This window comes from Coregonus lavaretus (genome assembly GCF_964263955.1).
Source record: "Coregonus lavaretus genome assembly, contig: HAP1_SCAFFOLD_1880, whole genome shotgun sequence".
NCBI lineage: Eukaryota > Metazoa > Chordata > Actinopteri > Salmoniformes > Salmonidae > Coregonus > Coregonus lavaretus.
In genome coordinates this window covers 49,821-73,683 of record NW_028156634.1, presented here as the reverse complement: position 1 = coordinate 73,683, position 23,863 = coordinate 49,821, and the positions used below count along the sequence as shown (strand labels likewise).

General features: G+C 43.9%; 1 protein-coding gene across 1 annotated transcript; it reads right to left on the bottom strand.

Moving 5' to 3' along the window:
* Positions 1–1,812: 1,812 nt before the first annotated feature.
* Positions 1,813–23,750, bottom strand: LOC311126134 (transforming acidic coiled-coil-containing protein 1-like; the record flags this gene model as incomplete). The annotated part of the gene is made up of 14 exons (XM_084200147.1): positions 1,813–3,704; positions 5,705–5,825; positions 8,349–8,455; positions 8,940–9,106; positions 9,346–9,389; positions 9,537–9,613; positions 11,776–11,916; positions 12,028–12,080; positions 12,409–12,640; positions 13,286–13,346; positions 14,680–15,958; positions 16,229–16,528; positions 22,516–22,619; positions 23,578–23,750. The coding sequence occupies 14 exons, from the start codon at positions 23,748–23,750 to the stop codon at positions 3,636–3,638; spliced, it is 2,928 nt and encodes a 975-aa protein (XP_084056273.1). The 3' UTR covers positions 1,813–3,635.
* Positions 23,751–23,863: the final 113 nt, after the last annotated feature.

Below are 23,863 nucleotides of genomic sequence, written 5' to 3'. Positions count from 1 at the left end.
GTAAGTAAGTGTGATACTGTATCATGGTCCGTTTTTTTCCCTACAGTGTGGAGTGATGACTGCTTTGAGGAATAACTTACTGTGTATAGCTAAAATGTATTGAGCTGAAATTTGGGAGATTGATCTGAAACCACAAAGATTCTGATTCAAGTTCCAGATTGTTCCTTCCTAGAATAAACATTCTGTAATTATTGATTACAGCCAAAGAATGAAGGAGTGCTGAATTCAGAGTTCGGTCTACAGTCAGACATCAGCTAATTATTTATTTATGATACATAGCTGGAGAGCAATAATCTATGGTTGGCTCGATTACATAAACATGATTTGTAATATTATAGCAAATGGTGGGGCTGGGAAGCGAACCCGGGCCACTGGCATGAAAGGAAAACACCCTACGCATCACACAAATAAGGTTAACCCACTTGGTATACTGCCCCCTCACATCCCATGCTTCAACCACATTAGCCCCCTAACACGTCCGGCTGTGCGTTCCGATGGCCTCACAGCCGCCATCCCACTTCTGACACCGATGCAGCAAATGGCGGGGCAGGGAAGCAAACCTTGGTCGCTGCTGTGAAAGTAAATCACTCTACACATTGCGCCAATTGGGTTAACCCACTTGGTGGGAATTGTAACGTATTCCCACTTGAATTGTAATTGTATTCCCAACACAATATGTTGTGTCTTGTTTTCCCCAGATGCCTGTGAACTCACACTGGACCCAAACATAGCATACAGAAAGCTCATTCTATCTGAGGAGAACAGAAAGGTGACATGGGTGGAAGAGGAGCAGCCGTATCCTGATCACCTAGACAGATTTAAAGACTGGCCAATGGTGCTGTGTAGAAAGGGTCTTCCTGGGCGCTGTTACTGGGAGGTAGAGTGGAGTGGGAAAACAGTTATAGCAGTGACCTATAAAAGAAACAACTCTTCTAATGTCTATGTGCTTGGACGCAATAACATATCTTGGAGTCTGGGGTTCTATAGTGACAGTTACATTGCCAGGCGCAAAAGAGTAGGAGTGTATCTGGACTGACTGCCTGGCACTCTGTCCTTCTACAGCGTCTCCTCTGACACACTGACCCACCTGCAGACATTCCACACCACAGTCACTGAGCCCCTCTACCCAGGGTTTATGGTTGGGACGTCAATGTCACTGTGCCAGGTCAAATAGTCTCCTTTAGGAACACCTGAGTCAAACTTCTGTTCAAGTGAAATGAGATATGTGACATGAAATACCTTTCCCTGTAGGCATGCAAGCATGTACACACACACACACACACACACACACACACACACACACACACACACACACACACACACACACACACACACACACACACACACACACACACACACACACACACACATACAGTGTCATTCATTTTGAAATCAGATATGTTCTTGTTATTGCTTTAATTCCCTGGTGGTTATACTGTAAATATTGGCATTTGTTGAATGTTTACTTGTCAAATGTCAACACAATTCAGTTTTTTTATGAACTAAGTTACACTGAGTGGAATTTAGATGTCACAGATTTTGCTGAAGCAAGCACATTAAAGTACAATTCTATGTATATACTGTATATAACAATATTTTGTTTTAAATAGTCATTTCATATGTCAATGGCATTTTGATGGATGATTTTGAATGTTATGACACTGTTGAAGTTGACTGTCACTGAGTGTTATTAAAGCATGACCCAGAAATGATTTGATATTGAGATAAAAAGGGCTCCATTGGACCTTGAAGCTTAAGGCACAATGTCTGCTGTCCAGTGCGCTACACAGTTCACAGTATAACATTAATCATGATAACCTTTATTCAGGGAATGTCTTCTGCACACAATATACATAATAAAATCAAATTTCTGTCCTTCTGTCCTCTTTACAAATACTGACATTAAAATAAAATAATATTATTTTCATACAATATAAAATGTACACATACTGCAGTAATAGACAATTAAAAGCAGCTTCAAACAGCCTTTGATTTGGCAAAATATTAACATTTGGCAGTGGATTGTACTGTACTGATGATGATGATGATGATGATCCATGAAATAGGTATGATAAGGCAAAGACTCCCTAACGATGACCCAGGTAGAACCTCATGTGGGCTTCTCCAAGTTCCATGTCCACATACTATAGGTCCTTGTAGTCTTAAAGGGTAGTTTGGAACTGGTCCTATATATTGTTATAACATTGAACAAACAGTTGCTATGCTGGGCAACCAGTTTGCTTTTTGATAGCTCTGAGAACATCTATCTAAACAAGCATCCACATCTGCAATGAAACAGTTTACAGATCCATCATAATCTCTAATAATGACTGGTATTGAGCCTGTAACACTACCACAGTGATAGGCTTTGAGGGGAAACATTTGGCAACCCATGTATTATGGTGATGATGGAAGATATTTGTCCTGTTTTCCCAAGGCCTAGAGATAAACTTAACTGTGGCTGCAGTGCAGAAAGCCAATCAATGTAACCACAGCTCCCTATGCTGTGTCTAGCTAAAATAAAGGAGAAAAAACAACATTGCAGTTTCAAACCATTCTTAAAGAGAGTGAAACAGGGCATGTCATTACTCCACTGATAGCTTTGTTAAGCTGTTTGTGTAATATTACGTGCTATGATGAGGTCAGAGAATAGTGCTCTTTAGTTATAGGCTACATGGGCTAAACTGTAAAACACAAGGAATATGGATTAAAGACTATATATTGTCTATATATTGTCCCATAATGGAAAGAATAATGACCAGATTTATACTAGCATACCCCTAAAAGCATTGCCCTCCCTAAAGAAAGGGATCAAACAAACATACAGAACAATAGAAGATCAAACAAGAAGAGACAGAAATGATATATAATCAACAACAACAACAAAACATATCGCACTCCATCTCCAACTAGAATAGCAGCAGGATGATTGTGTAAAGTGTAAAGCTGTGGAACACATGCAAACGCAAAAAGAGAGCCACCAACTGATTGATTGTTGATCTCTTTCTCTGTATCAAAAGAATATCCCCCACACCCTCTCTGGAACACATGTCTCTGTCTCTTCCTTCAACACTGATAATCCATGATGTGGTACACGATAATCCATGATGTGGTACACGATAATCCATGATGTGGTACACGATAATCCATGATGGGGCACACACTTTACAAACACACCGTACACACAGTATGCAACACAACAGGTTACTAGCTAGCAGTTCCTTCCCATAGTTTCACTTACAATAGGTAGAAATCGACAGTAAGGTCCATACCTTAACCTTAATTTGCATAATTTAAGATGTGGCCCTACATGCGCATCAAAGCGGCACATGAACATTACAAATTGCAACATCAATACTTAATTGGTCATAAAAAAATATATATATATATACTCATTGCTGTTTCGATGTTTATTTGTTCCAATCGGGAAACAATAGGGGTGATTACTGCAGTCACTCGCTGTGTGTTTGAGTAATAATAGCAGAGATGGGTTCAGATTGTGTAGAAGTGTGTACAGTCATTTGCCTGCTAGCTGCAGTGGGGATGGTTAGGCCTTGGCTGCACTGGTAAGGCAGAGGGGAGAGAAGTTGGTTGAACAGTACATCCAACAACTCCAAAGTTGTTGATATCAGGCATCAGTCTGATGTCCCGAGCTTTGCTATTAGTTCATCACAGATCTTTGTGAGCTCCTCGATTTCTTGATTCTGGGTAGAACAGAGAGAGCCGAGAGATTGTTCAATCAAGGTACAAATGTGCAATTCTGTGCTTCTCATTGAAACCCTAGATAACTAATTAGATGGCTTGGTTATTATTTTACTATCAGTGATTCTTACATTCTGATAGAGGGGTTCTCTTGTCATTGGAAGCCACTGATAATTAACAAAATTATTGTATCCAGTTATGTGTCCAGTCTTTTACTATGAATGAGTTCTACAGTAGGGTTGAATGGCGGGAACCCGGTTACCGAGATTTATTGAAATGTACCGAAATGTACAGCCCAAAACCACTCCTTTTCCCCGGGATAAATAACTGCAAGTACCCGGTAAATTATAATTAATTATTTATATGAACAGCATGACGTGAAATGGAACTGTTAAATTATATGAGATGTCTAAATCTGGATTCTCTATGGCCTCTGTGGTCACTGCATGATGAATCACCAACGCTCAGTGTGGGGACCGACAGCCTCTCTGTATGTAGACCTATCATCTCATCATTGTAACTTTTTTTATTGTGACAGGTAGGCCTACATCTGATGCAGCATAGCCTATGCTACAGTAATATAAATACTGAATGCGCATCTAATTTACACATCTCCATCTGGCTTTCGGGGATCTCCTTATTTTAATGATTTGTTTTATATTGCAGCTGCAGAGTTTTAAAACACTCCTATATCGTTGCTTTAAATCAGAGCACGAGCGAGCACTCACTCACAGTCTCTCTCTCCATCAATTCCATTCAAATTGCATCCAAAATAGATCATACTGTTCAAGATTGATATATAGCCCTATATATAGATGTCCTAGCCTACCTCTTTCAGGTAATAATATCAATGCAGTATTAGCCTTATATTTAGATAATGAATGATGAATTATGCATAATAAGCTTCTAATTTATAGCCTCTGTCTCTTGCGCAATACGAAGCACCTGTGCTCCGCTGACCTCTCGCTGTGAAAAAGGCTCCTTAGCGCTTGGAGTCCCATGCAGGAAAAGCTAGACTAGAATAGCTTGCTGGACATTCTTTTTTTTTGCATGTTTTATACCAATAAACTATTCGAAGATGGGCGCAAGCTCTTGTTTGCTGAATGTTAAATACAACAGCCAATAGAACTCACGGGTAGTCTGAAAGAAGAGCGAACGCACGATGGCGGTAGGCTATAGCAGTTATTTATTCAGACCCATAACCATACAATCCTCGTGAAGAGAAGTGAAAGACTTCTGCATCTCATTCTAGTCCTATATTATTCAAGCATTTCATTAGAATGATGAAGATAAGGACAACGAAACGTATTTAATTTAACTGTTGAAAGCGAGGAAGGAATGAAGCAACACTAGAGAGAGAAAGAGGAGGTAGGCTAATAACATTAGGGGAAATATAATTAAAATCAAATTGACTAGCCATACTTATACATTTGTAGGCCGCATGTGCTGCACCAGAATCGCATGTTCTCTCAGCTTTATCATGGTTTGAACAAGATCCGTAATTCCAGTCCATATAATACAGTATAATACAATACAGTACAGTAATACAGTTCACACTCAAAAAGATTACTGGAGCTTGATTCATTTATTTACTCATTGCATAGCTACATCTATGTGCTTTTATGTTTTTCTGTCGTGCGTAATGTGCAGTAGCTGTATTGGATAATGGCATAATCATTTGGGCTTTTTTGGGCTTGGGCTCACTAAATGATAAAATGTCTTTAATGTAGGGCTCATAAAATGTATTTAATCAGGCTCAGGTTGCATCAGGCTTGGATTTTCGATCAAAGCTCTAATCAAATCCAGACTTAAGTCTATTTATTTGATTTATAATGGTTTTGAATGACACTTCCGGTGTTTTGGCGGGAAATACTGGGTTACCCTGGAGAAAAGTGATTTATTCTCGGGATGGAACATTTGTAAAATACCGGGAAAATATTCAACCCTATTCTACAGAAATATTTCCCTAAGGGGAGTAAGTCAAGTAAATGCTGTCAAGTACCTTCTGGTGGAGGGCTCTCTCCAAGGAGTCCACCTTCATCTGCTCCTTCCGCAGGCTGGCATGAAGAGCCACACTCTCTGAGTCGGCCTTGGAGCGCACCTGGGCTATGTCTTCATTAGCCCTGCAACACAGCAGAGAGGGAAACGTTAGAGAAAGAAAATAATGAAAAATAAAATACCTTCAAAGGAAGGGCAGCGGGAGATCCATAGAAACATATCTTCCTTCCACTGTGTACTGTACCAAATTAACAATAGGCTAGCTGATAGGAATATACACTACATGACCAAACGTATGTTGACACCTGCTCATCGAACATTTACATTTACATTTACGTCATTTAGCAGACACTCTTATCCAGAGCGACTTACAAATAGGTCCATTCACCTTATAGCCAGTGGGATAACCACTTTACAATGTTATTTTTATTTTATTATTTTTTTGGGGGGGGGTGGGGGGGGTGGGGGGGGATGGGGGGGGTGGGTTGGGGTAAGGGGGGGGTAGAAGGATTACTTTATCCTATCCCAGGTATTCCTTAAAGAGGTGGGGTTTCAAATGTCTCTGGAAGGTGGTGAGTGACTCCGCTGTCCTGGCGTCGTGAGGGAGCTTGTTCCACCATTGAGGTGCCAGAGCAGCGAACAGTTTTGACTGGGCTGAGCGGGAACTATGCTTCCGCAGAGGTAGGGGAGCCAGCAGGCCAGAGGTGGATGAACGCAATGCCCTCGTTTGGGTGTAGGGACTGATCAGAGCCTGAAGGTACGGAGGTGCCGTTCCCCTCACAGCTCCGTAGGCAAGCACCATGGTCTTGTAGCAGATGCGAGCCTCAACTGGAAGCCAGTGGAGTGTGCGGAGGAGCGGGGTGACGTGAGAGAACCTGGGAAGGTTGAACACCAGACGGGCTGCGGCATTCTGGATGAGTTGTAGGGGTTTAATGGCACAGGCAGGGAGCCCAGCCAACAGCGAGTTGCAGTAATCCAGACGGGAGATGACAAGTGCCTGGATTAGGACCTGTGCCGCTTCCTGTGTAAGGCTGGGTCGTACTCTCCGAATGTTGTAGAGCATGAACCTACAGGATCGGGTCACTGCCTTGATGTTAGCGGAGAACGACAGGGTGTTGTCCAGGGTCACGCCAAGGCTCTTCGCACTCTGGGAGGAGGACACAACGGAGTTGTCAACCGTGATGGCGAGATCATGGAACAGGCAGTCCTTCCCCTTCCAAAATCATGGGCATTAATATGGAGTTGGTCCCCCCTTTGCTGCAATAACAGGCTTCACTCTTCTGGGAAGGCTTTCCACTAGATGTTGGAACATTGCTGCAGGGACTTGCTTCCATTCAGCCACAAGAGCATTAGTGAGGTCGGGCACTGATGTTAGGTGATTAGGCCTGGCTCGCAGTCGGTGTTCCAATTCATCCCAAAGGGGTTCGATGGGGTTTAGGTCAGGGCTATGTGCAGGCCAGTCAAGTTCTTCCACACCGATCCAGACAAACCATTTCTGTATGGACCTCGCCTTGTGCACGGGGGCATTATCATGCTGAAACAGGAAAGGGCCTTCCTCAAACTGTTGCCACAAAATGGAAGCACAGAATCGTCTAGCATGTTACTGTATGCTGTAGCATTAAGATTTATCATCACTGGAACTAAGGGGCCTAGCCCAAACCATGAAAAACAGCCCCAGACCATTATTCCACCTCCACCAAACGTTACAGTTGGCACTATGCATTGGGGCAGGTAGGGTTCTCCTGGCATCCACCAAACCCAGATTAGTCCGTCCCGACTGCCAGATGGTGAAGCGTGATTCATCACTCCAGAGAACGCATTTCCACTGCTCCAGAGTCCAATGGCGGTGAGCTCTACTCTTGGCATTGCGCATGGTGATCTTAGGTTTGTGTGCGGCTGCTCGGCCATGGAAACCCATTTCATGAAGCTCCCGACAAACAGTTATTGTGCTGACGTTGCATCCAGAGGCAGTTTGGAACTCGGTAGTGAGTATTGCAACCGAGGACAGACAATCTTTACGCTCTATGTGCTTCAGCTCTCGCCGGTCCCGTTCTGTGAGCTTGTGTGGTCTACCACTTTGCGGCTGAGCAGTTGTTGCTCCTAGATGTTTCCAATTCACAATAACAGCACTTACAGTTGACCAGGGCAGCTCTAGCAGGTCAGAACTGACTTGTTGACGGTGCCACGTTGAAAGTCACTGAACTCTTCAGTAAGGCCATTCTACTGCCATGTTTGTTTATGGAGATTGCATGGCGGTGTGCTCGATTTTGTCAGCAACAGGTGCGGCTGAAATAGCTGAATCCACTAATTTGAAGGGGTGTCCACATACTTTTGTATATATTTACATTTACATTTACGTAATTTAGCAGACGCTCTTATCCAGAGCGACTTACAAATTAGTGCATTCACCTTATGATAGCCAGTGGGACAACCACTTTACATTAAACATTTTATTTATTTATTATTATTTTATATTTTGTGGGGGTGGGGTAGGGGTAGGGGTGGGGGGGGGGGTAGAAATATTACTTTTATACTATCCCAGGTATTCCTTAAAGAGGTAGGGTTTCAAGTGTCTCCGGAAGGTGGTCAGTGATATATATAGTGTATTTAAGATTATAAACCAAAAAAGTGTATGTGTCTGTCTTTACTTGTCTAGTTTTTCCTCCGCGTGGATCTTGAGAGTGTGGTATCTCTGCTCCTCCTGTCTGATGCGGACCAAATACTCCTGGGCACACTTCTTCAGCATCTCTTCATTCTGGATACACACACAGACAGATCTGAAACCTAATTCAACTGAATGTATTGGCGGGTTTTGGCGGGTTGGTATTTCTCCATTACAAGTAATGATAATAAAGGGTCAGATAAAGGGTCAGATAAAGAAGAATGAAAACATGAAGTAAAACACAGAATACAACATGGACAGACAGAAAGGTTTACTTCAACTCAACAGTCATCCAAGTATAGTGAGTGAACCTCGCTAGTGTAACTTTAAGACAAGTCACGCAGAGGCGGCTGGTGGGAGGAGCTATAGGAAGGTGGGCTCATTGTAATGGCTGGAATGGTATACATGAAACGGTATCAAACACATCAAACATATGGAAACGATGTTTGACTCCGTCCCATTTATTCCATTCCAGCCATTACAATGAGCCCGTCCGCCTATAGCTCCTCCCACCAGCCTCCACTGATATCACGCATACCTTCTTAAACCTTCTCTCTAGTCTCACGTTAACACATACCTTCTTAAAGCCTTCCAGGACGGTCTTCATGTTCTCGTAGCGTCTAAAGAGGTCAGAGAGCGAGCGCTCCACAGAGTTGAGGTCAGCCAGGGCCTGGTCCCGCTCCAGGGTCACCTGCTGGACACTCTTCTGGGAGCCCAGGACACTCCTCTTGTGCTGCTCATCCTCTGCAAAGTTTACAGGTCAAAGGTCACCAGGTTGAGATACGTCCAAACAGTGACTCAGGGTACAAGGATGTCTCAATAGTCTAAATAGGCTTGTTATCATTGTCTAGTTCCATGAATTTGCACTGATGTGGAATTAAATGGACCGTTGAAAGTAATAAGCTGGTAGGTATCCACTATATTGCTTTCACCTATCCCGTGATTTCATATCAGTGCAGATAATGAACTCCTCAAGAACTTACCAATCATCTGTGCAACTGTTTTCTCATACTCCGCCACTATTTTCCTACAAGAGATGAATCAACACAAGGAGAGATATAAGTAAAAATAAAAATGTTTATTTTCAGTCTAAAAGGTTTCTTGTGAGTTTGCCTGTATTATATATGATTAACTTTGAATTATGTCAAACTAAAACAATAGTGCCATATAATACCTCATCTCTAACACCTCCATATGGCTGTCTTCATACTTTCTCTTCCACTCGTTGGCTTCTATCTCTTTAGTGATTATCTGTTGGGGAGAAAACACTATGCTTAACAGAGGCTTGACAGGCATCCAGTTGCTTGCTACAAATGTAGGATCTTAATTTGAGCCAGTTTGCTACAGCAGGAAAATAATCCTGCAGCAACAGGAAATGTGAATTATTATATGGATTATAATTAATGGACATTTTTGTAGGGGTTGATTTTTTTGTAAGGGAAAATCAAGTCTGAAATTTCAAAGTGGAAATTACAAACTTCAGAAACCTTTTAAAACCTAAAATAAACACATTTGACATTTTCTGCAACAGGTTGATTAAATGAAGATCCTACATCAGTACTTGTTGAGAGTTTGAGTATGTTTACTATGGTATAATAGGGAACTGGTCCTTTAGCTCAGAGGGCTAGCTCTTGGCGCTACCTACAGTGGGGAGAACAAGTATTTGATACACTGCCGATTTTGCAGGTTTTCCTACTTACAAAACATGTAGAGGTCTGTAATTTTTTATCATAGGTACACTTCAACTGTGAGAGACGGAATCTAAAACAAAAATCCAGAAAATCACATTGTATGATTTTTAAGTAATTCATTTGCATTTTATTGCATGACATAAGTATTTGATCACCTACCAACCAGTAAGAATTCCGGCTCTCACAAATCTTTAAGAAGCCCTCCTGTTCTCCACTCATTACCTGTATTAACTGCACCTGTTTGAACTCGTTACCTGTATAATAGACACCTGTCCACACACTCAATCAAACAGACTCCAACCTCTCCACAATGGCCAAGACCAGAGAGCTGTGTAAGGACATCAGGGATAAAATTGTAGACCTGCACAAGGCTGGGATGGGCTACAGGACAATAGGCAAGCAGCTTGGTGAGAAGGCAACAACTGTTGGCGCAATTATTAGAAAATGGAAGAAGTTCAAGATGACGGTCAATCACCCTTGGTCTGGGGCTCCATGCAAGATCTCACCTCGTGGGGCATCAATGATCATGAGGAAGGTGAGGGATCAGCCCAGAACTACACGGCAGGACCTGGTCAATGACCTGAAGAGAGCTGGGACCACAGTCTCAAAGAAAACCATTAGTAACACACTACGCCGTCATGGATTAAAATCCTGCAGCGCACGCAAGGTCCCCCAGGCTCAAGCCAGCGCATGTCCAGGCCCGTCTGAAGTTTGCCAATGACCATCTGGATGATCCAGAGGAGGAATGGGAGAAGGTCATGTGGTCTGATGAGACAAAAATATAGCTTTTTGGTCTAAACTCCACTCGCCGTGTTTGGACGAAGAAGAAGGATGAGTACAACCCCAAGAACACCATCCCAACCGTGAAGCATGGAGGTGGAAACATCATTCTTTGGGGATGCTTTTCTGCAAAGGGGACAGGACGACTGCACCGTATTGAGGGGAGGATGGATGGGGCCATGTATCGCGAGATCTTGGCCAACAACCTCCTTCCCTCAGTAAGAGCATTGAAGATGGGTCGTGGCTGGGTCTTCCAGCATGACAACGACCCGAAACACACAGCCAGGGCAACTAAGGAGTGGCTCCGTAAGAAGCATCTCAAGGTCCTGGAGTGGCCTAGCCAGTCTCCAGACCTGAACCCAATAGAAAATCTTTGGAGGGAGCTGAAAGTCCGTATTGCCCAGCGACAGCCCCGAAACCTGAAGGATCTGGAGATGGTCTGTATGGAGGAGTGGGCCAAAATCCCTGCTGCAGTGTGTGCAAACCTGGTCAAGACCTACAGGAAACATATGATCTCTATAATTGCAAACAAAGGTTTCTGTACCAAATATTAAGTTCTTCTTTTCTGATGTATCAAATACTTATGTCATGCAATAAAATGCAAATTAATTACTTAAAAATCATAGAATGTGATTTTCTGGATTTTTGTTTTAGATTCCGTCTCTCACAGTTGAAGTGTACCTATGATAAAAATTACAGACCTCTACATGCTTTGTAAGTAGGAAAACCTGCAAAATCGGCAGTGTATCAAATACTTGTTCTCCCCACTGTAGGTTGTGTTCATTAGGGCAGGCAACGGGAAACACAAATTAGCATTTCTAATTAGATATGTCCAGATAGTCCCTCCCTATTTCAGTCCGTTTTCTTCAATTTGGTGCCTAATGAACATGAACCAGGTCTCTTCAGCTTGGAATAATAACCACTATTGGTCAGTTACTATACCTCCTCTCTGATCAAGGTGAGCACCGCTGCTTTGTCCATCTCATTGAGCAATATGGTATCCATGGAGGAGGGACTGCCTTTGTCATCGTGACCCTCGCAGCCACTCAACTTTGGCCCTGGGGTGATTGACAGCTCTTCACTCTGTAGACACCAAGGACAACACATGTCCATCTGTGCTGTAATGCAAACTGGCTTCTATTGAAAAAGCATAACAAATCTTACAGACAAATCAAAAGATCTAGGCCTACTTACCGAAATGCAAATGTCCTTTTCCTCCATACAGTGTGTTATCCCCGCCAGTGGCCCTGAGGGGAAGAAAATAATACATTAATAAGTATCATGGGATGGAGATGTAAAAGTAATTTACTCAACGCTTGATTCAATGGCCAATAGGTGGCAGTAAAAACTAATATGAGACTAGAATCCCAGAGACTCTTCAGAAACTGCTTTTCTGCTTTGTCTGTACTCAAGTGTAATCTAATGGAGCTAATCTAATGGATTGTCTAAGACTGCTGGCATTAAGTTTTGTTTTTTGTTTTCTAGCCCTTTAAGACTTTTAAACAGAGTGCCTTTGACTACACCTTGGCCATTGAATAAATCTAAAGAATGCCCTGAGAGCCAAACCAAACGTACCATCCAGCAGTGCCTGGCTTTTGACATTGTCTGTGATGGCCAGGCCTTTGGTTGGGCCTTTAGCTGGGCTTTTGGCACACACTGAGTCTTCTTCCTCCTCCACCTCCACCCTGGCCTCCTCCTCCTTGGCTTTCTGGCCAATGATGCCACTGCAAGCCAGCTTTTCCTCATCGGTGGCGTGGCGAACGCGGCGGGGCATTTCTTGGACCTGTGACACCACCGCATCATCTTCCTTTAAACAAGAGAATAGAGTGCCAGTATACCGTCAGCCTACAGCCAGATAGAACACCCATGGTGTCATTATTGTTTTGAATTGAATGTATTCCATCTGGTAGGCTGGGATAGGAACCACAGATTGGGAACTACTGAGCCACACTGTAAAATGTGCATAGAGAGTCCACCAACCAAAAACGTAAACAATGCCGCAATATTGCAAGGTGCATTCCATATGCATTTTAACATGCAAACAGCACTTAATTTCTACTATATTTTTGTTTTGTTTCTCAAAGCAGTACATTTGGTGTTTCACTTGAGGTAGTTTAGTAGTCAATTGGAGTGTTATGGGATGCGATAAAACTTGATGGCACATGGCATCTACGGACTGATAAACACGTGCCGAGTGATGATTCATGCATCTGTCAACACGCCAGGGCTGTACCGCAGTGCTATGGACACACTGATAAGTGTGTGAGAAAGGGATGCACTTGTCAGCATGAGAGAAATAAGCTGTGTGTGTGTGTGTGTGTGTGTTTGTTTGTAGGTGAGGTAACCTACTGAGTAATGGACATTGCAGTGCCACTGCAGCAAGGTTATATTCAGCTGATATTGCACAAGCACTTACGCACGCTCACACTTACGCACGCAGGCACACACAAACCTGATTGCAGACATCCAGGACCAGGGACTGGTTTTCATACTTCTTCACCTTACACAAATTCCTAGAGGAACACAGGAAGAGGATTTGTGAATACAGAATATAGCATTCGTTATTGGGACACTGAACATGTAATAGTTCGGGACAGGTATCTAATAAACTGTTGTTGTCTAAATGTGGTTGATACACATTATTCTCCCATTGGTCTAATAAGTGTTGCACAGCACTATGCAAAATCCTATGCAGATAGAAATCTGTTATTTAACTTTGCAAAGACTCACAAGACAACCATTAAGGAAATAGCCTACTAGCTGATGAAGGCATGTTTTTTAAGGGGAGGGTTCACGTGCCAACAAGCAGGAGTGCAGGACACTAAAAGCTCCTTCACTGAGCTCTCATCATAACAACACATGCAATAGGACTGAAAGCAAAAATGGCAGACCAAGCCAGAGAGCGAGCGCGAGAGAGAGAGAGAGTGAGACAGAGACAGAGACAGAGACAGAGACAGAGACAGAGACAGAGACAGAGACAGAGACAGAGACAGAGACAGAGACAGAGACAGAGACAGAGACAGAGACAGAGACAGAGACAGAGACAGAGACAGAGACAGAGACAGAGACAGAGACAGAGACAGAGACAGAGACAGAGACCGAGACCGAGACCGAGACCGAGACCGAGACAGAGACAGAGACAGAGACAGAGACAGAGACAGAGACAGAGACAGAGACAGAGACAGAGACAGAGACAGAGACAGAGACTGAGTTGGGGAAGAGGGAGTACTACTTACAACAGAAAACAGAGAAACTTCACTTGTTCAGTTGTCCTGAGGCGAACGAACACAAGGTGGGAGGAGAAGCAGAGAAAAGGTGCATGATAGACAGACAGCGGCGGTTGGTTGGTAGGGTGGGCGGGAGAGGGTCAATAGGGAATACAGCGGTGAATGAAAGATGAGGGAAAGAGAAAAGGAGTAGAGGTGTGCTGCTCAGCAATAGAGATGAAAGAGCTAGGTTTCTAGGAGTTGGCTGGGGAGGTGAGGATTTGACAGCAGGCTTCTGACACAAACATTATGATGCCAATGGCCTCGCAAAAGGCAAAAATATATTAACTTGCCTAATGTGAGAACCATGAGGCCAAGTTTGGTATCACATAGGCTAATGAGCAATATGTAACCTGTTTATTTGCTTTCTGACAGTATTGTTTGATAAAATACACTTGAAAGCTTGCCAAGTGTTTTTAAAAGACACAGGAAGAAAATAGAATGCTTTCTTCTTACTAACACAATCCACATTCTGAAAACAGAACTAACATGAAGAAGGCTATACAAGTGGTGGAACGCAATGCATGCAATTTGGATTAACATGTCCTGAAAAGCTGAGCTGTGAGTGTAGTGGACTTACGTGATGATCCTGTCCTTGCTTTTCTTTGGAGTCTGACACGTTCTCTTCCCCTCATCCAGGGGCTGCTCCAGCTTTGATTTCACTGCCTCCTCTGCTGGCGGAGGAAGTGGGGTATCCTGGGAAGTTGCGTTCTCTTTAGACGGCTTAAAGGGGTCCACAGAGTCATCAAAGTTCTGAGAATCAAAGCTGTAGGATCCTTTGGGCAAAACCAGGGAACTACTCATTTTGACACCACCACCCCCAAAGGGGTTAAAATTAGGGTCATCCCACTGGTTGGGGTCAAAGTTATAAGTGGACTTGGGAATTGGAACATCGTCCAAACTTAAGGAGGCACCTGGCATGGAAAGCGGTTCGGAAGTTGTTTCTGAAACTGGCTCTGCTACCGGTTCAGCTACTACTGGTTCGGGTGCCGACGTCGGGGCAGAGGCTGTCGTAATTGCTTTTGCCCTTGGTTTCTTGATGGCGAGCTTGCTGCCGGGCTTTTTACCCATCCTCCTGGGCTGTGTTTTTTTTACCTCGCCTGCCTCGTCTAACCCAAACTCCATCTTCACAGGCTTGGGCTCCTCTGATGCCTCCGACGCTGACTCTTTTTCCTCCTCAACCTCCATTTTAGGTGAGGAACTAGTCCCACAAAGTGGTGGAGAAGAGCTGCATACAGGTAACGACCCCAGTGTGGGCAGGGAGCTAGGTACAGGTAGCGACTCCAGTGTGGGCAGGGAGCTAGGTACAGGTAGCGACTCCAGTGTGGGCAGGGAGCTAGGTACAGGTAGCGACTCCAGTGTGGACAGGGAGCTAGGTACAGGTAGCGACTCCAGTGTGGGCAGGGAGCTAGGTACAGGTAGAGACTCCAGTGTGGACAGGGAGCTAGGTACAGATAGCGACTCCAGTGTGGGCAGGGCATCGGCTGCAAAAGCTGGTGGGGAGTTCTGAATCTTGGAGCCTCCACTGGCGAACGGATTGAAGCTGTCGTCAAACTGGTCCGGGTTGAAGTTGTAGCTAACCTTAGGGACTGGGATGATGTCACTGTCCCCGTCCCCCTGTGCACTAGCCCCATTAAAGGCTCCCTTTATCTTCAGGGAAGAGGGAGTGGTTTTAGTGGTTTCAGTGAGTTTGGCCTGCGGTTCAGGGATGGTCTCTACGGGGTGTCCATTACAAAGTGTCTCTGTACTGCTAGCCTCCTCAGTTAGGCCTAAGTCTAGAGAAGTAGCCAGTGGTCTATCCTCCTCAGGTAGGCCTAAGTCTAGAGAAGTAGCCAGTGGTCTATCCTCCTCAGGTAGGCCTAAGTATAGAGAAGTAGCCAGTGGTCTATCATCCTCAGGTAGGCCTATGTCTAGAGAAGTAGCCAGTGGTCTATCATCCTCAGGTAGGCCTAAGTCTAGAGAAGTAGCCAGTGGTCTATCCTCCTCAGGTAGGCCTAAGTATAGAGAAGTAGCCAGTGGTCTATCATCCTTAGGTAGGCCTAAGTCTAGAGAAGTAGCCAGTGGTCTATCCTCCTCAGGTAGGCCTAAGTATAGAGAAGTAGCCAGTGGTCTATCATCCTTATGTAGGCCTAAGTCTAGAGAAGTAGCCAGTGGTCTATCCTCCTCAGGTAGGCCTAAGTCTAAAGCAGCAGTGGCCTTTGCTGCTCCATTGGCCTGGGCTGGTGGGCCTGCTATGGGGGGTTGAACCTCTGCAGTGTCTGTTGTGTTGGGCAGCGCTTGTGTCCCCTCCTTAGAGTCCACCGGGGCCTCCTCCTCAGGGGCCAAGGGGGGCTTGGCCTGACCCATGTTCTGGTTAAAGAGGAGGCTAGGAACTGGATCCCCGGCTGGGCCAGACACTGTCAGCTGTTCATCCTCCTCCTCCAGGGCATCTGGTGAAAGCAGGAGAGGGGATTTGACAAGTCGACTCAAAAACAAGAAGAAAACATAGCCACAAATGCAAAATATGATCAAATATATCATTTGGAGTGTGCTGTAATTTCAACAAAATAGCTTTTCAAGGCAGGTTGCTAGCTATGAATATTAAGAAAGGTTAAGAGAAAGGCTACCAATCCCACAGTAATTATCAGTTGCATGCATATGTTTCCATGGTTACGCTATTCTTTAAAGACCTAATAACATAACAATGCGTTCATGTGACTGGAAAACTGTGATAAGGAAATATGAAAAGCTGTAACAGGTCAGACTGATTGAGTATGGGTTGAGAGAGCTGTTGCTTTTTGTGGAGGGATTCATACGCTACAGCGTTTAATACAGCGTTGATCCTCATATTCCAAATATTTAGAGCTACTGTAATCATCACTAAGCAAAGTCAAATCTGCCATTAGTATGTTTACATACAGTTGAAGTCGGAAGTTTACATACACCTTAGCCAAATACATTTAAACTCAGTTTTTCACAATTCCTAATAATAGTAGAGATAATTATTTATTTCAGCTTTTATTTATTTCATCACATTCCCAGTGGGTCAGAAGTTTACATACACTTAATTAGTATTTGGTAGCATTGCCTTTAAATTGTTTAACTTGGGTCAAACCTTTCGGGTAGCCTGCCGCAAGCTTCCCACAATAAATTGGGTGAATTTTGTCCCATTCCTCCTGACAGAGCTGGTGTAACCGAGTCAGGTTTGTAGGCCTCCTTGCTCGCACACGCTTTTTCAGTTCTGCCCACAAATGTTCTATAGGATTGAGGTCAAGGCTTTGTGATGGCCAATCCAATACCTTGACTTTGTTGTCCTTAAGCCATTTTGGCACAACTTAGGAAATATGCTTGGGGTCATTGTCCATTTGGAAGACTCATTTGCGACCAAGCTTTAACTTCCTGACTGATGTCTTGAGATGTTGCTTCAATATATCCACATAATTTTCCTTCCTCATGATGCCATCTATTTTGTGAAGTGCACCAGTCCCTCCTGCAGCAAAGCACCCCCACAGCATAATGCTGCCACCCCTGTGCTTCACGGTTGGGTTGGTGTTCTTCGGCTTGCAAGCATTCCCCTTTTTCCTCCAAACATAACGATGGTCATTATGGCCAAGCAGTTCTATTTTTGTTTAATCAACCAGAGGACATTTCTCCAAAAAGTTTGATCTTTGTCCCCATGTGCAGTTACAAATCGTAGTCTGGCTTTTTTATGGCGGTTTTTGTGAGCAGTGGCTTCTTCCTTGCTGAGCGGCCTTTCAGGTTATGTCGATATAGGACTCGTTTTACTGTGGATATAGATACTTTTGTACCTGTTTCCTCCAGCATCTTCACAAGATCCTTTGCTGTTGTTCTGGGATTAATTTGTACTTGTAGCTTGTAACCTGTTTTTGATAAATGTAATCATCGAATATTGTAAGAGCTTTCATTGTCTGCTTATATGCCCCCTTTATTTATCCTTCGGTTCTGACTTGGTGTACAGGGAGAACACTGTAAGAACGGCCCATGTTCTGAATTCTGTCGCTGTACATTTCAAAAGTGCTAAACAAATAGTTATATTGACAACGTCCGTCCTGGCTCAATCATTAATGTTTTAATCGAAATTACGGATTGCCTCTTATCCACTTGTTGTCCCCTTATGCCATAGTTTGTAAATCTCAATTGTCAGTAGAAACCACATTTGTTTAAGCAAGTCAGCCATATCAGCTACAGTGAGGGAAAAAAGTATTTGATCCCCTGCTGATTTTATAAGTTTGCCCACTGACAAAGAAATGATCAGTCTATAATTTTAATGGTAGGTTTATTTGAACAGTGAGAGACAGAATAACAACAAAAAAATCCTGAAAAAAACGAATGTCAAAAATATTATAAATTGATTTGCATTTTAATGAGGCAAATAAGTATTTGACCCCCTCTCAATCAGAAAGATTTCTGGGATTAGGAGCTGAGATTAGGAGCACACTCTTAAAGGGAGTGCTCCTAATCTCAGTTTGTTACCTGTATAAAAGACACCTGTCCACAGAAGCAATCAATCAATCAGATTCCAAACTCCCCACCATGGCCAAGACCAAAGAGCTCTCCAAGGATGTCAGGGACAAGATTGTAGACCTACACAAGGCTGGAATGGGCTACAAGACCATCGCCAAGCAGCTTGGTGAGAAGGTGACAACAGTTGGTGCGGTTATTCGCAAATGGAAGAAACACAAAATAACTGTCAATCTCCCTCGGCCTGGGGCTCCATGCAAGATCTCACCTTGTGGAGCAATGATCATGAGAACGGTGACAAATTAGCCCAGAACTACACGGGAGGATCTTGTCAATGATCTCAAGGCAGCTGGGACCATAATCACCAAGAAAACAATTGGTAACTCACTACGCCGTGAAGGACTGAAATCCTGCAGCGCCCGCAAGGTCCCCCTGCTCAAGAAAGCACATATACAGGGCCGTCTGAAGTTTGCCAATGAACATCTGAATGATTCAGAGGAGAACTGGTTGAAAGTGTTGTGGTCAGATGAGACCAAAATCGAGCTCTTTGGCATCAACTCAACTCGCCGTGTTTGGAGGAGGAGGAATGCTGCCTATGACCCCAAGAACATCATTCCCACCGTCAAACATGGAGGTGGAAACATTATGCTTTGGGGGTGTTTTTCTGCTAAGGGGACAGGACAACTTCACAGTATCAAAGGGACGATGGACAGGGCCATGTACCGTCAAATCTTGGGTGAGAACCTCCTTCCCTCAGCCAGGGCATTGAAAATGGGTCGTGGATGGGTATTCCAGCATGACAATGACCCAAAACACACGGCCAAGGCAACAAGGAGTGGCTCAAGAAGAAGCACATTAAGGTCCTGGAGTGGCCTAGCCAGTCTCCAGACCTTAATCCCATAGAAAATCTGTGGAGGGAGCTGAAGGTTCGAGTTGCCAAACGTCAGCCTCGAAACCTTAATGACTTGGAGAAGATCTGCAAAGAGGAGTGGGACAAAATCCCTCCTGAGATGTGTGCAAACTACAAGAAACGTCTGACCTCTGTGATTGCCAACAAGGGTTTTGCCACCAAGTACCAAAAAAAATAAAAAAATACTAAGTCATGTTTTGCAGAGGGGTCAAATACTTATTTCCCTCATTAAAATGCAAATCAATTTATAACATTTTTGACATGCGTTTTTCTGGATTATTTTGTTGTTATTCTGTCTCTCACTGTTCAAATAAACCTACCATTAAAATTATAGACTGATCATTTCTTTGTCAGTGGGCAAACGTACAAAATCAGCAGGGGATCAAATACTTTTTTCCCTCACTGTATGTTTTTTAAAGAGGCAGTAAATGAGGCTTAATGAACTGTTTCGCTGCCAGACAAGGCTCCGCTGATAGCCAGGTGTAGCAGTGGTAAGGTGTTGGGACTGCTGTTGGGACTCTGCTGTTGGGACAGCTTTATGTAGGCCCTAACAGTTTGTGGGCACGGTTTGTCACCGTTATAGTGCAATTAATGTATTGTTTAGTGTTGTGTAGTGGCTTTGCTAGCATGCATCCCACTTCTTGTTTTTTTCCCAACCAAGATTTACATGCTAAAATCGCCACTGTCTGGAACCATTAGCAATACAGCACAAACAGATCTGCAGACCATTAGCAAGACAGTACAAACAGATCCTGGACCAGGCTAGCTTCATGCTGTCAAGAACCATCCCTTCTAAATGGCCAGCGAGCCAGAGTTCAATATTCTCCACAGCTGGCTGCGTGAGGAGTGAGGATACATCAGGAGGATGTTTGTGGGTGTGGTTCCACAGAACAGAAGGCAACTCCCTCACTGCTCGCTGCCAGCGAAAGCAGCTTTCTCCGCCACTCTCAAACAATGCTTTCACTAACCCAGGCCTGAGCAAGCAAAGTTAGCCTGGAAACATACTAGCCTATGCTATGCAGTTTAATTGAAAGCAGTTTGAGGCCCCATGCCTTTACATCAAGAGGATGGAGTCCCATATCAAAACACAGTGAAGTGAACCACAACAAAGCTCTCAAAGATCAAAGACCTACAGCACAGCCATGGAAATACTTTAAAATACAATTTGACAGAGTGAAAAGCAGCACTGCTGTCCAACTAAACTACACTGCCTCATATACTTCCAAACCAGTCTGAAATCCAACAGGTACGTGGTTGCGTTGCATGCAGTCTCTATGAGTTTGAGACCATCTAAATTATCGCCAACATGTACTGGACATCATACAATGACAGGGTTTGAAATGAATTATTTCAAGTATTGTAAGTAGCCTACTTCAAAGTATTGGGACTGGGAATAATATGGGAACTACTGTTGCTTCACTGACTTCTAGTAATGGGGCCCATAGATCCAAATCTATCTGATGGGGCCTGTCATGCCAAATAGTGTACCCCGGCCAAATAGTGTCCCCCTCTGCGTCACAATGGGATTCGATGAGTTCTAGCTTCTGTTGCTAGGGCTGTTGCTAGAACTTGCAAAATTCTGACCGGATTACGTAATGAACCAAAGCGTCCGTTGCTATGCTGGTTGCTTGGCTCTATTTTACCTCGTAGCAGTCGCAAAGGAAGGAGGATGCGGGCAGTTCCAGTTCTATTTCACCGCATAAATGCTCGCTCAGTCCGCGCAAAATTATTACCTCAGAATTGCTCTCCAAAGACGGTGACAACCTGCTGACTACCTGCTGCTTCAGAGGACCGAAAAGACTGGAAAGAGAACACTCTTTCTTTACCATATATTTGTCTTTATATAAGTAAATATTGTTAAATAGGAATAAATAATTTAAGCTGTTTTTAGATTGACGTTGCTAGCTACTGTACTTATTTAACTCAGCCTGCCTAGTCAGCTAGCCAGCTACAGTAGCTGGCTAGCTAGCCAGCTAGATAGCCAGACAGTTTTATTTAGCTAACATTAGCTAGCTAGCTAGCTACTGTAACTGTTATTGTAGCTTTCTGTTTGTATGTAGCTTGCACTTCAATGGCATCCCTCAAGGAGATTTTATTTTATCTTTCCAACCAGGCAAAGTACTATGTATTCAGCCCATGACTACTCTCTCACCACATGCGTAATTGTTGGTGTGAATAAGGTACTTGTGTAGTTTAATACCAACCTTTAAGTGCTGTGTAACTTTAATGGCCTTCAAGAATGTATAACAGTCAGATACATACCTAGAAAAGTACGGTAGGCAGACAAAGCACGTCTTCAATTACAGTGGCATGGTACACTTCCCTCAGTTTGGTCACATGTCAGACGGAACAGAGTTAAAATAGCTCAACAGTAGGTGCAGTTTAATCTAATGTAGTAGCAGTCCTTTGAGAGCAAATGCAATCTGCAGTTTCAGTTGAGAAAACATTATTAATCGACAGTCATCAAATGGTCTGAAGCACTAAATCTACTTGATTCCACCAAACACTGTATATTTTTTTCATGAAAACAGCCTATTGAAAACCATGTCTGAGGGGAATGTTAAAAGTTGAAGCACCATGCGCATGTGCGCACACACACACGCACACACAAACAAACAAACAAACACTCGGTTCCCCACAGGAAATGCACAGACAGAATGATAAAGCTCTCTTGTTGCCATGGAAACTCCAAAAAAAGCCAGCCAGCTAATGCATTCTCTCCAGATGATGGTCAGTCAGTGGTGTGTGGGTGTGGGAGTGAAGTGAAAAGGTTGTTGAGGTGTCACGGAAGGCCATACCATGTACTGTAGATGTTGTGAGGGACTATTTTGTGGCATAATATCCCTTCCTGTGAAGTTGCTATGTGTGGTATGTCATTATGGTATGGTTGTGGTATCCTGTCATGCCCCTTCAGGGATAGACAACGTTTTTTAAATGGAATTGAATATGGGCATGTGATTTTTTTTGGCATGTTTTGTTCCTACTTCACTCTTTAGTTTTGTGCCTACTTCTCTCTGTGTTGAAGGCAAGCAGCAGTGATCTCACCTGCTCTGTCAGTGGTGAAGGTCTCCAGCTCTCCTGGGACTTGGAGTGGAGCGTGGACAGGGCTCTGAGCCTCTGGGGTTTCAAAGTGGCCCTCTGAGTCCGAACTGGAACAAAGAGAGAGAGAGAGAGAGAGAGAGAGCGCGCGAGAGAGAGAGAGAGGGAGAGAGAGCGAGAAAGCAAGAGAGAGAGAGAGAGAGAGAGAGAGAGAGAGAGAGAGAGAGAGAGAGAGAGAGAGAGAGAGAGAGAGAGAGAGAGAGAGAGAGAGATGAGTATGGTCATATCACTAGAATATCTGGAAATACCAAACTATTGTGTACATAATATACTATGTGTACTCTACATGTTGTAGTATGTATACTTATTTAAATATAATGCTTTTGCATAGCTGTCATTTGCAAAACCAGTTGGCTACGTCTGATAAACAACTAGCAGTAGCTGTGATTGGAAACAAGACTCAGCACCACTCAATGTTGTGCTATAGGTATAGCAATTAAACACTGCTATAAAAATATATATTTGCACGCTCATCTCTCTCCATCTCTATCACACAGCCTTGTGTGATAACACCACAAGTAAAGGCAGGGAACAGGGACACAGAGGGCACAGTGTGTGCTTTATTAAGATGACATCACTCGTTTGTACCTGTCTGTTGTGTGGGACAATAATAAAATACCTGAGGCGTGGTGAAATACTCACACACACACCTCACACACACCTCACACACACCTCTCACACACACTCACACACACCTCGCACACACACTCACACACACTTCGCACACACTCATACATTAACCAGTAAGCCTCTAACACAACATTGTTTGGGAGAACCCTACTGTTTAACGGTCAAATGCATTTTTCTTTCTCTCTCTCTCTATCTTTCTGCTCATCCCCTCTTTAGAACAACACCAACTCACAAACCCCACAGGTGGAAAAGCAAAGCAGGTGCCCCTCTCCCGCTCCTTCCCTCTTCCTCCATTCGCCACCCACTCTCTCCCTCCAGCTGCCTTGTGGGTCTCTCACTCTTAAAAAGCTTCAAGGCTCCAATGTAGCCAACAAACACACTCGCCTGCAGCCTTGAGATCTCTCTTCCTCCTCCTCCTCTCGCTGCCCTCCGTGGGGCAGCCGTCCATCCTCCTCCTTCACCTCCTGGCCCTCCGCCTCCTCTCCCTCCCTTGCTCCCCGGACTGCCGTCCACGTCCACTTGGCCCATGACACGGGCGACAGCCAAGACATCCTCGACAACAATGTTTTTGGCTTTCTCCTTTAGTCTGAGTAGAGTCAATAGACACTATCGGTTTGAGTTGTCTTCAATGGTTAACCAGTTGTTTCTGTCTTCTTCTCCCCCT